At 35.4% G+C, this 16019-nt stretch overlaps 1 protein-coding gene across 1 annotated transcript in view; it reads right to left on the reverse strand.

Moving 5' to 3' along the window:
• LOC134656291 (uncharacterized) overlaps window positions 1-16019 on the reverse strand; it is a 126991-nt gene that overhangs the window by 23924 nt on the left and 87048 nt on the right. The window contains exons 2-5 of the mRNA XM_063511810.1: window positions 14225-14320; window positions 13102-13469; window positions 6590-6809; window positions 393-567 (exon numbers count right to left, since the gene is read on the reverse strand). Coding sequence (XP_063367880.1) covers window positions 393-567; window positions 6590-6809; window positions 13102-13469; window positions 14225-14282 — 821 coding nt within the window. The 5' untranslated portion in view covers window positions 14283-14320. The remainder of the gene's footprint in view (window positions 1-392; window positions 568-6589; window positions 6810-13101; window positions 13470-14224; window positions 14321-16019) is intronic.

The following is a 16019-nucleotide window of genomic DNA, read 5'->3' on the forward strand; positions in this document are numbered from 1 at the left end:
CGCGCTTTAATATTTAGAATTTATTTTTGATGATTGACTAAGGGTAACATTCCATTTCTGACCGCAGCTGCACTACTGGTACTGGACGCGCCGCTGTTACTGTCAATTTCCATAGTAAAATTTACAGTAGTGCAGCTGCGGTTGGAAATGGACTGTCACCTTAAGTTGGATTTGAATGATCATTTATACTATTAGCTGTGCTAGTAAGTTAGTAGTAATCCATGGATAATACCATAGTCGTAGTGTATTAGCATTTCGCACCTTGCCATTATGACATTAGCAATCTGATCGCAGCTGACAACACTTTTTGATCCGAACACAGATTAATGGCCAACACAGTTTCAAGACGATATTAACCTGAATAAATACAAATTAAGCATATTGTATCTTACCTGATCCCTCCTCTAGTAGTATCAGCATTCAGGGCCCTTCCTTCATGGAGCCAGATTAGCACCGCCGGGGTCTCGACGTGTCTCGCTCGGCAGACCAGTGCCAAAGTGGATTCGGCCTCGTAAAACTTCTCTAGGAGCGGGTTGCCGGCCTCGTCGACAACCCACACTTGTGGAGCTGCGGGAGTAACATAACATCACGTCGTCGAAATCGTGTATTTATAAAATAATGTTTTATCCTCCTAAGGCCCAAGGTCCTACCTATAGTACCTATTCAGTTCGATGTAATTTAAACCATGTTCAATTGGAACAGACTCGATTTTGCTTTGTTTCGTTCAATTTTCAAACAACGCAAAATCTACTCTATATCCTACAGTTTAGATTCAAATTTCAGTGGCAAATTTTGGATGTTTCGTTTGTATGGCTGGGCCTTAGGAGGGTACAATCTGGGGCCGTAGCCAAGATGACAATGGTTTAGCGATGTATTATCGGAGATAAGAGTCACCCGAAGTCAAAAAGCCACTCTCATACAGTATACAAAGTTACGCTCTCAAATAGTCGATTATATTGTTCTTAAGAACTCAGAACCGTGGAGTAAATTTTCTGATGATCGTATCAATTCATTAAATACTTAGAAATATTCGCTCTTAGTAAAAAGTAAAAGTAAACTTTAGGCTGTAGGTATTTTTTTTAATTGACTTGTAATTGGCAGGATTCAATAGTAGTTAGCTAAAAGAAACCTTTTTAGGAGCTGAGTGTGAGCAATAAAAAACAGTAAAATCTTTTAGCAGTAATTAAGTCTCTCGTTATCCTTTTTCCATTAGGTTTGAGACTTCAATTTTTTATCGGGGTTTTTATTCCCACCCTCAAAATCAAATTACTTTTAGATTTATCTTAGCGTGAAGGTTTTTTGAAGTGAAAACTTCTTTAGTGGCGCTATGCACTTTTTGAGGAGGGGAAAACATGTTAAACTCGCGACAGGTCACGTGACCGATTCGACAGATTGAAAATTCGTAAGACGGACACGTGACCTGATCGAAAAACTGTTACAATGTCGTTGAGTTTTCACTTCTGCCGGCACTCCCGGTGGCAAACAAGCATACGGGCCGCCTGGTAAGCAGTCACCGTAGCCTATGGATGCCTGCAACTCCGGAGGTGTTACATGCGCGGTGCCGACCTTGAGGTAGAAACATTTATTATTGTGTTAATAGAAAATTTGAGTCCTTTACAGCTTTTCTTAAAAGTCACAAGGGTCGCTCCAGTCTGTAAATTTTGTTCGGTAATTAATTTATTTACCCTCTGTGACAAATTGCTTTGTTTCATTGTATTGACTGTTTTATTAAGCTGTTTGTAATGGAATTACGAAATTGTGTTTGACAGTAAAACTAGTTGGTTTTATACATTTGGTGAAATATTTTAAATGTAATATAAATTATAATTAATTTAATATAGAATGTAGTTATAAGTAATCATTTAAAGCAAAGCTTTTTACGAAGTATACATTTCAAATCATCGTACGTTTGTAGCACAAACGAACAAAAGCTTTACGATAAAAAAGTAATCATTTTGAACGTATTACTTAAAACCTTTTAAATATTCCGTTTAAGTTTTTTTATTGTGTTTCACACTTCACGTTGTTTTTAATAGCATAAACAACCTGAAACTGTTTTTCAAAAGCTTTAACGAAGTTGCTTTCGAATGTGATCAAAATTCGTTTCAATAAATTGACTTGAATTGAATGAGTTGTATTTTAAATGAGTGTTTTGTCGACATTAACCCATTAAATTGCGCGATTCCGCTTTACTTTTATAAGGGTAGTCTGGTTATTAGGTAGGTACATAATCTAATAAAATATTAAAAGTCGGCTCTGATTACCAGGCCCCGTAGCCAACATGCCAATCGCTAACGATTGCAAGTAGCGACGACGGTAGCGAACGAAACGCAACTGTCGCTGTCACACTAATATGGAAGAGCGATAGAGAGACACTAAGCGATTCGATGGCGACTCGATAGCGATTGTCACCTTGGCTAGGCTGCCAGATCTGTAATATGTTTAATCTAGTAAAGATCACACATTACTGGCATTGAAAAAAAAAAAAATAAAGCAAAAATAAAGCAGGTATGTACAACACCAAATATCATTTTGATGCAAATTTAGTCTGCTTAAAACTTTCATTAGTGACTTTTGCCGCAACATAAGTCTTTAGTAAGAAAAATTGTTCAAACACAAATATAGATAATTTTAAATCCGGCCGTATGACTATCCGTGTGATGTGTTATAAAATTATCTATGCGCAAAACAAACTGTTACTTAGTTATTGACCACTCAGGAGTGACAAGTCATATTTTAAAATATTGTACTAAGCTGTATCACCCGCAAAGAGAAATCGCTTGGACGAAATATATAACTGTTACTCGTACATCGGTACTCGTATTCTTTTTCTGCTTTTCTGGTCCTTGACAAACATCACGTTCTAAGCCTCAGACATCTTTTGACATCGTCGGACAATCCGTTTCATTTCATTTATTACCAACGTGATCTCTACATTCTCTAGATAGAAAACGTGATTCGAAAATAAATATTTTTGACACAATATTTTATCGCTGACTGTACTTTTCTTTCCACAGGCAACTAATACTCATCGAGGCAATGCTAACGACCCCAAATATTTACAAGAATTAGATTGCGTTGTTTTATCATAGAGTTCCAATGGCCACCATCTGTCTCCATCAGCAGATCAGCTCGATGGTACTATAATATTGCATTGTTATACAACTTTCATATTTATGCAAATTTTGAGCTTCATTGAAACCGGGAAGCGGGTCAAATTTAATTTGTAAGATTTGATTACAGACAGACAACGGGACATATGAAACTAAATAAATGCTTGTAATACAATCAGGCAGCATTAGACTTTGTGAAGAGTGGGGATGTCATCAGCTAACTAAAATGACGCAACATGTCAAAAATATTACAATATTTTCAATGTCGGAAGCTATCGAAAGCAAAATGAAATTGAGCGTCTACAGCAATCGCGTACTCGTAGAGGAATTCTCATTCGGACATTAAGCAAAAACAGTTTTACGATCTTCTTGGAATTCAGTGGGTAGCGAGCGTAAAATGTTTGCCTTCAGATGAAAATTGGCTTATGTCAAGACGATTATCTCGGAAAAGGCAACGTTGCTCTCTTGGCATAATGAATTCAAGCCACGCCTGACTAGAATGTTTCACTTCCTTGCGAATATTTTCCTTCTAGGTAGGTCTATGTCAATCATTTTTACAGAAATATCTCAAAAAGAAAATGGGACATGTTTCGCGTTATTGTTATCGGTGGCGTCGAAAATATTTTCATTGTTGAAATATTCATTATCTTTTCTGATTGTTATATTATTCATGTTTTTTATTGAATTTGAAATATTTATGATTAAGTGGCTATTCAGCCGTCGTACATAATATAATTATACTAGCTGTTGCCCGCGACTTCGTACGCGTGGATTTGTATATTGGTGGTTACATATTCTACATTAGCTGAGAACATTATGCAGCAAAAGATAGCAGTAGGGACTGTTAATCATTTGTTAATTATTATACACAACCTGGCTACGAAGTTTCGAGCCCCTAACTGAATAAAATTGTTCTCGATATAATCCCTCTCAATCTCCAGCATATTTTCAAGTCCACTATTTAGTAAAACCTACTACCTAACTACCTATTTACGAAGTTTGAAGTTCCTAGCTTTAAATAAAATTTGATCTCTCTACCAACTTTCAACCCCTTCTTAAACATTTTAGGGGATGAATTTTTAAAAAAGCTGAAATCACTTTTCATGTACTAATAATATGCCTTTATACAACGATTTGAATCGTGCCGCACTCAAATAAATGTTTGACCTCCATTAAAATTTTCAACCCCTTTTTTACCAGCTTGAGGGATGAATTTTCAAAAATGCCGAAATTACTTTTCTTGTATTCTAATAATATGCCTTTATACAAAGTTTCAAGTCCCGCACACAAAAAAATGTTTGATATCCATACAAACTTTCAACCCCTATTTAACCCTTTTAAGGGATGAATTTTTAAAAACGCTGAAATCACTTTTTTTGTATTCTTATAATATATAAGGGCATATTATAAGAATAAAAAAAAGTGATTTCAGCGTTTTTTAAAATTCATCCCTTAAAAGGGTTAAATAGGGGTTGAACGTTTGTATGGATATCAAACATTTTCAAAGAAGATTCAAAAGAAGAGACAAAGATTCAAGTCCCACACTCAAAAAAATATTTGATGTGCATACAAAATTTCAACCCCTTTTTCACCACATTGGGGGATGAATTTTCAAAAACGCTGAAATAACTTTTCTTGTATTCTTATAATATGCATTTATACAAAGTTTCAAGTTCCGCACTCAAAAAAATGTTTGATCTCCATACAAACTTTCAACCCCCATTTAACAAAATTTCAACCCCTTTTTCACCACCTTGGGGGATGAATTTTTAAAAACACTGAAATTACTTTTCTTGTATTCTTATAATATACTCTTATACAAAGATTCAAGTCCCGCACTCAAAAAAATATTTCATGTGCATACAAACTTTCAACTCCTTTTTCACTACCTTGGGGATGAATTTTCAAGAACGCTGAAATAACTTTTCTTGTATTCTAATAATATGCCTTTATACAAAGATTCAAGTCCCGCAATCAAAAAAATGTTTGATCTCCGTACAAACTTTCAACCCCTATTTAACCCTTTTAAGGGATGAATTTTTAAAAACGCTGAAATCAACCCCTATTTAACCCTTTTCAGGGATGAATTTTTAAAAACACTGAAATTACTTTTCTTGTATTCTTATAATATACTCTTATACAAAGATTCAAGTCCCGCACTCAAAAAAATATTTCATGTGCATACAAACTTTCAACTCCTTTTTCACTACCTTGGGGGATGAATTTTCAAGAACGCTGAAATAACTTTTCTTGTATTCTAATAATATGCCTTTATTCAAAGATTCAAGTCCCGCACTCAAAAAAATGTTTGATCTCCGTACAAACTTTCAACCCCTATTTAACCCTTTTAACCCCTCATTTCCCAGGACCTCTCAAATCCATACAATTCCGACTCCTATTGGAGCCACTGGGATCTGAGAGGTTAAGGGATGAATTTTTAAAAACGCTGAAATCACTTTTCTTTTATTCTTATAATATGCCCTTATACAAAGATTCAAGTCCCGCACTCAAAAAAATATTTGATGTGCATACAAACTTTCAACCCCTTTTTCACTACCTTGGGGGATGAATTTCAAAAACGCTGAAATCAGTTTTCTTCTCTTTTATTATAATACCTTTTTACGAAGTTTCAAGTTCCTAGCTTACAATAAAATTTGAACCCCAAGACAAACTTTCATCCCCTTTTTAACCCCCTTAGGGGTTGAATTTTTAATAATGTTCAATTAATGTTATTTTTTATTTTATGTTACGCGTTTATAAGAAGATTCAAAGAATTCGTAATGGATTCCATCTTTCAACCCCGTTTTAACCCTGTTAGGGATGAATTTTTAAAAACGCTGAAATTACTTTTCTTGTATTTTAATAATATGCCCATATACAACGTTTTAAGTCCCGCACTCGAAAAAAATTTTGATCTCCATACAAACTTTCTACCCCTTTTTCACCACCTTAGAGGATGAAATTTCAAAAACGCTGAAATTAGTTTTCTTGTATTTTAATAATATATCTTTTAACGAAGTTTCAATTTCCTAGCTCAAAATAAAACTTGAACCCCATACAAATTTTGGACCCCCATTTCACCCCTTTAGGGGATGAATTTTGAAAAATCCTTTCTTAGTGTACCCCTAGACCTTATAAGGAACCTACTTGCTAAATTTGGACTTTCTAGTCCCAGCGGTTTGGGCTGTGCGTTGATTTAAGTCAGTCAGTCAGTCAGTCAGTCAGTCAGTCAGTCAGTCAGTCAGTCAGTCAGGTCTTTCACGTTTATATATATAGATTATTATTTCAATAATTGAGTAGGGCCAAAAAAAAACGTTTTTTATAAGATGGTGATGGTGTACCTAATTTAAAAGTATTCTTACTCTATGAGTGACACTCTCGTTTGAATGACTACACTTTGGGTTGGTGAGAATCGTTTTCGATAACGATTGCTATATTGTTGTAGCTGTGTTAAGATGAGAGATATAAATACTCACTGTTAACATGCAAATACGTCCTGCTGACCCTTGGCGGATGCGTGGATATCTGGCACTCGTACACTCCCTCATCCGCCGGTTTCACCTCCCTAATGAGGAGTCGCCAGTTGCCAGGATACCGCTTGGCCACGGAGACCCGGTCGTCGGCCGCGTACGTCACTGCGCCGACTGTGAGGAGCTCAGGCATCTCGTCTCTGCCTCTGCGACGGACCCAGGATACCTGGTGGTGTTGAAGAAATATTATTAACACCGATGAATGTTGTCGTTGGAAACGGCTTTACAATAGGGTAATGAAACCATTAACACCCGGTTTTGCTTAAATTGTACTTGAGCAAAAAATATCTTGGCTTAGGGCGCGTGTACACGGTGCTGGCCTCCGCGCCGATACCGCACCGCCGCCGCACGGGCTGGTGTACACGGTACCGCCGCCGCGCCGCCGCCGCACCTTCGCTCTCTGTACACGAGGCGCGTAAAGCCCGCCGCCGCGCCGCCGCCGCACCTACGCGCTATGTACACGAAACACGTAAAGCCCGCCGCGGCGGCGCGGCGGCGGCATCATGTACAGGTGCGCTTACTTTTCTACATTCAAATTTATAAGTTTTTCAACTTTTTGTGTCATATACTGTTAAATTCAATAAAGAGTAAATACTAATCCCCCACACTACAATACATGAGCTCTGTAATAGTATACCTAAGTATATTATTACTGGTCGTTGTCGTGATTGAAGACCAAAAAGTTAAAGATTATGTAAGATATCGGCTGGCAATATTATTCTTGCCGATATCTATACCTACTGCTTTTTTTCAACAAAAAAAATGCGCGTAAATATACACGATTTAAACAACAATAATACCTATGGGTAAGTGAAATGTACAACACAACGCATTCTGTGCTGTGTGGCGGCGGCGGCGTGTTAGGTACATATGTAACTGTCGTACGGCTCAGGGTAACTTAGAGGACCAACGTTGTATGAAAATAATTACCTATGTATCTTTAGTTCCGGCGCGTCTCAGTAAAGCACCCACAACGTGATATTTTGCAGTGTATTTACAAACATAATTAGTATAATGACAATATTTTCATCACTAAAGAAACAACGTCGGTATTTCCGTGAAAGTTTCAGCTTACGTTTTTGTTTAAGTCTTCCATAATGAGTTTCTGCCTTCGCTTAGCTTAGCACTTAAATGGGTAAATTAGTTGTTGTCGAGTTGATTTATTCTTGCCAATATAGGGTTGTACAACCGTTAATAAAGTTCCTAATAGTAACTTCGCCGTCTAAGTTCTATCGGATTTTAATAGTAGGTATTTTATACAATCGTGAAATAATAGAGTGCTTTTCAGTCGAGTACCGTGTTTAGGCCACGAAGCTTGCTGAATGGCCTAATTAAGGTACAAGATTCTAAAGCGTTTCGTAATAAGTCATGAACCGAGAGCCTATAGTGAAAAGTATGCAATTTCAGTTTGGTTTCCTATACGAAGTCTAAATTCAACCATTAAAGTCGTGAATAGAAAAAAGATATTTGGAATGCAAAACATAAAGTGATTGACATGCAAAATCTAGAAATAATTCATTTAAAACCTTCATAACATTATTCATAAGATGCAATAAACATACGACACTATCAGTGTTGTGGATAAGGCTTATTTTTAGGCTTAAAGACTCGAGCCTACAAGACTCGTAAGTCTTCAAGACTCGACTACATTTGAGAAAATTTATTTATTTTACGCGTATGGATGCAAAAAATCGTCTTTGCCGCCTTTGAGGCGTTAAGCCTCGAGAGTCTTAAGGGTTCGAGTCTTTAAGCCTCGAAATGAGCGTTATTCACAACACTAGACACTACTGAACTCTTTTTATCCCATCAAATGACTAAGCAGTGACGTCTGAAATCTTATTACTGTCGATGTCGTAATCGTAAACAACTTGTTGTTCATAGTAGAGTATTATTAGAGAATAAATTTGTTTTTAGAAAGGTCCATTGAACTGTATTTATCATCAGACATTAGGTAAAAAGAAATAAAATATGTTTTTAAAACAATATGCATTGTGAATGTGAAATTTCGGCGTAAGTGTATTTAGTGAATGAAAACTATTGGCTTCGATATCTTTGAAAAATAATTATTTATATTGAATATTTACATTAGGACATTTTTAAGAAATTATCGTTAATTACTACTGGGTTAAACGTAATAATTGAATAAAGCCCTCCCAAAATGTATACTACCATACTTTTATAGCTGAACTAAATACGATTATGTTACTTGGAGTCAAATGAATATTTCTATTTAGATACTTCAGGTCATAGTTTTTATAATACGTACTGGATGTTACGGTGTCGTTTCTACTCTATCTTTCACTCTATTTTTATTTTCTATTACGCTGTTTTTTTCCTTCATTTTAACACTTAATACAGCAGGAAAGGTGAAAGCTTGACAAAAATGTATACATAAGACCAAAATAAATTACATCCAAACTTCTCTAACGTTAATATTTCTTATACAATGGGGGTGATTTGCTTAATCGCTATAACAAAGGGATCCTGAAACAAAGAGGCTTTCGCCGCTGTTAGAGAATTCTGAACTAGTTTGGAACGATGTGTATAATAAATAAGTTTATTTTCGTGGATTTGTTCAGAAGGCATATTGTAAATTAGCAATCTGTTGCGGATTTGGTCTTGTTTGATACCTTAAAGATCGCTCACGCTTGTTGCATGCGAAATGCAATGAAAGTCGTGTGAAACAATCGCCAAGCCGATCAATCAATCCACAGGATAATCTTACGAAAATCCGGGAAAGTTAACGGTTTCAGTGTTAGGACTAAAATAAATATGGTAATATGACAAACAATACATTAGTATTTAAAACTTTATGGGAAACAAAAGGGACCCCTCGTAAAGGTCGTATCAAACTGAGATCCAAATCTTAACAAATCGATAAATCAGAATCGGCCTCCACGAATTCGTGATATACCTAATGAATTCGGGAATTCGCCAAAACTAACTAGTGACTAAACATTTACGAGGGTAACTTTCTGTTAGCGTAAGTAATGGATATCAATCTTAATATAAAAAAGAAAAAGCTAAATTAAGCTCTTTTTTTTACCACATCGGTGGCAAACAAGTATACGGGCCGCCTGATGGTAAGCATGAATGTATTTATTTGTCTAACTTTTATGCTTATCTTCTAACATTTTTTTAAATACCTTGTGTATATTTTTTTTTTAATGTAACCTAACCTAAAATAAATATGACGTAAGTACATTAACTGGCATTGAAACGATTTGAATGGCCAAGTATTTTTGAATTGTATTATTACAATTTTGGTGTCTTGTAATAAATATTTGGTACTTAAACCTAAATTAACCAATTAACATGAAAAATCTCATGGAATGGTTCATGTTCGTGTTAAGATTTGACCAACTCGTCGGCTAAATCATACCGATGACTGTCCTCTCGAAAAAAATACATGTGCCAAGAAACATAGCACTCGATTGAAACATAGTGTTGTCAGATATTACAAATAAATAATTTAGAATAAAATTTAAATTAATGAGATGATTCAGATGATAGAAGTACTACCGGCCTAGCCAAGGTGACAATCGCTATAGCTTCGACAATGAAACGCTTTGTGTCTCTCTACCACTCCTCCATATCAGTGCAACAGTGACAGTTGCGTTTCGATCGCTACGTTGCGTAAGTGATTGGCATGTTGGCTACGCGGCCTATAAGGAAAGTATTGTATCCATATCCACAAAACAAAGTAGAAACGTCAATTATCCACAGTGCGAGCATCCGTCATCGCAACATGATCTGGCACGGCATGATTAAAAGATATCGGGATCCATAGTAATCCGATGTATTCGTGTGTGCGCGATCAATCACGGCCGATGATTAATTTTCGCGATTGATCAGATGGGACCGGGAGTTTTAGTCATAAAGAACATATAAATTTATTCTTTTATGGGAAGCAATAGGCATCTTAATCATAACTTCACTCAATGTTTAAGTTGGAAAGTTAAGATAGATATTTTTAAATACTATATACATATAATTTTAATTACCTACATAGTACAGAAATTATGAATAACATAGAGACATAAAAGTGAGATAATATTTAATAAACAGTATTAATATAAACCCATTCAAATGTTACTTTTTTATTGCATTTTTCAGCTACTATTCAATGAGTTTATTCATATATAGTAATATGGTACGAAAACATTACAAAAAAAAAACTTAAAATAACATTTAAACTAAATACAAACTACAAACTGTTCTAAAATAAATCTAATCTAATCTAAATCTAATGTTCTTTATGACTATTAAATTACATATTCTCAATATAAATGTTGTTGCAAAAACGCTTAACGCCAACGCAATTTAAGATAAGCATCAACTTTAATAATTATAAGACGCGAAGTTTTCGCTTATATTTGGCTCAAGTTTTGACAAATTCCAAGTTGTTACTGTACTGAGGAGAACTTAAACATTTGCCTTTTGTTCTACAATTCGGCTAATTTTGCAAGTCTCCAAAACTTGGAGTCGTTAGAGGCGTGCAAAATATACAAGTATACGGCTGACGGATATTTTGTTCTGAGTTGTGAAACTTATCTTTTTGTTTTAATAATAAAGATCAATAATGATATTCCACATTAACATTTTGTAACAGACCATGTTAACGGTCAACCAACCAAATTACCCGCGCGCTTTATGAGGTCAGAACCCGCAGTAATAGTTACAGCAAAACACACCACTTTGGACCTCATGACTTTGGAATAAGGTTTATTCATTGTCAAATAACAATGTGGACGACAGAATGAGCTAAGTTTTATCTCTCCCATAGCAGTTTCTCTATCTTAGCTGATAAACACACCCGTTTATACTCTTACGTCTTATTTGTTGGGTACAATGAAAAATACAAAAGGAAGAAAGAATAATTGGTTAGTTTTTATATTACAATTTAGTATAATAATTCTAAGTGATTTTAGTCATAAATTACACTTTCTGACATTAAGTTAGGTACATACATACTTTTTTATGAGTTTTACACACTCATTACAATATATGGCGCCCAATATGGAGCCATGGATGGTAAGAGTTTGATTTTGGAACACAAACCTAAGCTTAATTTGTACGTAGGTAATACAGTTTAATTAACTTGACATGATTTCGTGTAATCTAAACGTACACAATGGTTGTCAATTTGCGGAAATGCCCATCATAACTAATAATTATGTCGTGCAAAGTTCACCTTTCGGCATGCAAATTTCAACGTATAGCTAAATTTCATTATCTTAAATTTACATGCGATTCAGGGAATGTAGTGTAACTAGATTTGAAGGTGTGTAATTTTGGCCTGATAATAACAAAGGTTTTGATTTTAGGTATTATTTATTCATTAAAATTTTATCAAAGAAATTAATATATATATATATAATATGTTTACATTAGTTTAATTAATATTTTTTGCCAGAAAATAATTCACAAAATAAGCATTAGTCAAAAAGTTTTTTAACGCAAACTTTACTTAAATAATGAACAATTTACTATAAGATTTTAGACAAAATAAGTTTTTTGTGAAACTAAATTCAGAAGAATGAAGCATTCTTCAACACAATGGTATGTTTCTTTACTATAGTCTTAGCCACATGGTTGTTTTAGACATCTACGTAACATAAAACAAAACAAAAACGTATGGGAACCATTTCTTCAATACAAGGGGTGTAAAGAGACGTCGTGCCCTAGGGACCAAAATACAATTGGTGTTTGTGTACTTTTACTTCGTAACTGAAAGAAAGCCATAAGTGCGATTCCGATACGTACGTGAGGTCAAAGTTTGGTTTATTGGATGTTGATGTTTGTGTCGTTGTACACACAAGGTCCGGCCTACGTTTTTATGGACAGAGGATTATACATTTACTAGTTACAAACATCTTTTTCTGTGAGTAGGTCCAAAGCAGTAAATATTTCAGCATGTCGTTTTTGTTTAGGTAAAATTACTTCTATTAAATATAACGTATATACCTATATGAGATCTCAAAGTAAAATAATATTTATTCATAGCGAACCTAGGCGCTAATAAAACCCTGGGAATAAATGTACAATCTAGTACGAGAAGGTATAGACGAAATCACGACAATTAGATTAAACTCCATCACGTGTAAACGACTAGTCTTAAATTTCTAATAAAATATTTTTTAAATTATGACCCCACGTTGGGCGCCATCTATGAGAAGGTGACCTCAGAGCAATGAAAACCACTTAATTTAATTTAAAATAAATAAAATTGTTTAGATAGGTAATTTTAGCATAAATGACAATGTCATTTTTGAACTGTAGAATTTTGTCATGTCGACGTGCCGTATTCCGATTTATCGTCTTGGAGTCGACTAGCAAAATGTGACATTACAACCATGACGTGACATCATCAATTCAACACATATGTAGCAAGCCATATGGTAGCCACGAATTTTACTTGTCAATTTTACTGATACCGTCAAGAATAGGCCACTCACCGTTTTATCCTGAAGCAAACTGATCCTGCAGTTCAAATGCGCATCCTCTCCCAACTGTACAGTTATCTTCGTAACATTCCCAACAGGCACGTCTTCAAACGTCGGCCCGTATCTCCGATCGTGGTCAAAGTACGTGTTCCTCGACACTGACACGACGTGGGGCACCACAACTTTGCCTAAAGCTGCCGGCCGGTCTGAGCTCGGCTGGGTAGTTGGCTGTGGAGATGGCTGAGGTACTTTGAAGGATTTCGTGCTATCGATGGTGGATTTGCCCAGGCGCAGCATTATTGGGGCAGGGGATTGTATTGAGCTGAGAGGGTAGAATGTTGAGACCGTTTGCTCTTCTGTTGTTAGTGTTGTAGGGTTATCTGAAAGAGAAAAATCAGTAAAGTGTAATTCTATGGAATTTGCTAACTATGTAAACAAAAGTCATTCATCATTTAGAGACAATTTCAATATGGCGGTTTGTTTACATAGTTAGCAAGTTCCATAGAATGACACGAATGTTGTACGGTCACAGACTTTAATTGTTGGTCTATCTAAGGTTCAAGCTAATTTGGCTGTCATTTGTAACGGTATGAAATATCCAATGTAAAGTAAACCCTAAATGACTCAACATTTAAAGTCCGTGACTGTACCTATGGGTTTTTGTGAAACGTGAAAATAAAATAAAATGTAACTTAAGTATTAGTACCCATTAGTATTAAAACTGGTAAGGTATCGCTTTGTGCTAACGTTAATTAGTATCAAAATAATGCTAATATAATTTTCTTCTTTATGTCGCTGCTCGAAGTTACGTTTTAAGATGATCCTGACAAATAAGTGAAATTAGATTACCGAGACAAAGACTAGAATTGCTTGAGGCTTGGATAATACTTACTTTAAAGTAATTTAATTTTTTTAACTAATCCTAAACATCAAGACAGTGACTAATGCATAAGCTGTGAGGAGTATTAAAACTTATTTAGCATATTTTTTTTTAATTTGCGACATTAAATAATATTGGCAGCGTATCTGCCATTGCTTTACTTCTTGGTCGCCCCAATTAACTCAGGTCAACTTTGAGAAGTACGTAAACCTTCGTCTTACCCACCGGCCAGACCGGTCGTAAATTTTTAGTTACCTGTAGCAAACTGGCATACGACTATCTGTGCGAGCAGTATCACGCATACGCCCCACATGGCGCCGGGGCGAGGCCGCGTGTGCGCCGCCTCATAATCTGAAACAAAACACAAACGATTTGAGTCACACATACGACTTTGGACTACAGAGGGCCTAACCGCGAACACCGAAGTTCGCAAATTACGGGCATCTTTCTCTTTGACTGCAAGGTGTGATTAGAGTGACAGAGATAGTTGCTTAAGATTTACGAACTTCGATTTTCGCACCCAGGACCTATAATATTGCATAATAAAATACAAGCTACTATAAGCTATAAGTAAATACTGTTAGTGTTTTTTTCTGGCTTTTACTCCCTGCAATTTTGTACAGGGTGAAATTGCCAATGTCGGTGTTGACTTTCACACGTGAGGAGAATGTTCGGTTTATATGTTAGTGATTTAACATACAAGATACTTTGATACGGCGTTGTACGTTCGAATTGGCCTCTATGATAATTATGTAGTGAGTTGTCAATCGAATTTAATTTCAGAAATATCATTTTGACGAGCTTCTTAAAACCTTTACTATTTACGGGGTTAATAAATCACTTGATAAACCTTAGCCATGTACAAGAAGGCATAATTCAGATACAAACAATTTGTAAAATTGGTTCTAATTATTCAGTCTGTTCAAAGCAACACCATCGGCATAAGCAAATTATCCTACAGCCATTTACAACCCTAAGCTTCGTAAGCTTAGACTTTGACCTTCTCAGTTATCACTAATTCCCTAAAAGCAACAATATCCCCGATTTATCCTGGATAAAATCTATCTCGAACAATACACGATCCGGCTAAGTAATTGCTTGGGTAATTTCCCATGGCAACCAGGAATATAACCAACCAGAATTACTAGCACCGTGTCAGGATCAATTAAGGAATGGTTGGGAAGCGAGCGAGGTGCGAAGAGAGATCTATTGATGGTGGTCGGGTATTCTCTTAGGTATTTGTACACAAATTATTGTCATATTTAACGGCGAACAATTGTTTAATATTTTTTGTTTTCGTGTACTTTCTACCTTATACTTGCTGAATTTTAACTGTCGTCACTTGCCCCATCCCGCTAACCCGAGGTTAAGCGGTTGAACCGTTTTAACTGTGTCAAATTGTACTGGTAACCATGATAACCGGGTTAGCCCCGGGGTAGTGGAATAGTCAGTCGCTCGCGGCTATCGTGAACGCTACTCATGCCTGTAGTACTTGAAAATGGACACCTAGGCTCTCCGAAACATGTCGCGCAATTTATAAAAAATACGTGAGTTAAACCGTACAATTAAAGTCAAAGTCAAAGTCAAAATATACTTTATTCATGTAGGCTTAGCAACAAGCACTTATGATTAGTACCTAACTAGTTATTACATATATATTATCTTATGATAATTATCAGAGCAATTTACTGATCTTTCTATTCCATAATAAAATTGGATTAATATTATACTTGCTGAATATTAGCTTACTATACGTACTTGCTGAATTTTTAAGGACATAATAAGATAGCGAACGGTATAATAATTTGATAAGCTTTTAAATAAGTTTAAGTTAGCAAATAAGTTTGAGTTTTGTAACAGACAGCTGGCAATTGGAATTTGGAATATATAATTTAAGTGCCTACTTAAAAAAGTAATAACTAACAGAACAGAGTACTTAAGTACTCGATAGTTTCTAATTTCCAATATTGTTTTTTCTTTTAATAAGGTATCAAAATCAAAGTAAATTAAGATAATACTTACTTTGAGTTATTGTTAAATTGAGAGTGAA

The sequence above is a fragment of the Cydia amplana genome, chromosome 18 (assembly GCF_948474715.1).
Source record: "Cydia amplana chromosome 18, ilCydAmpl1.1, whole genome shotgun sequence".
In the NCBI taxonomy this organism is placed as follows: domain Eukaryota; kingdom Metazoa; phylum Arthropoda; class Insecta; order Lepidoptera; family Tortricidae; genus Cydia; species Cydia amplana.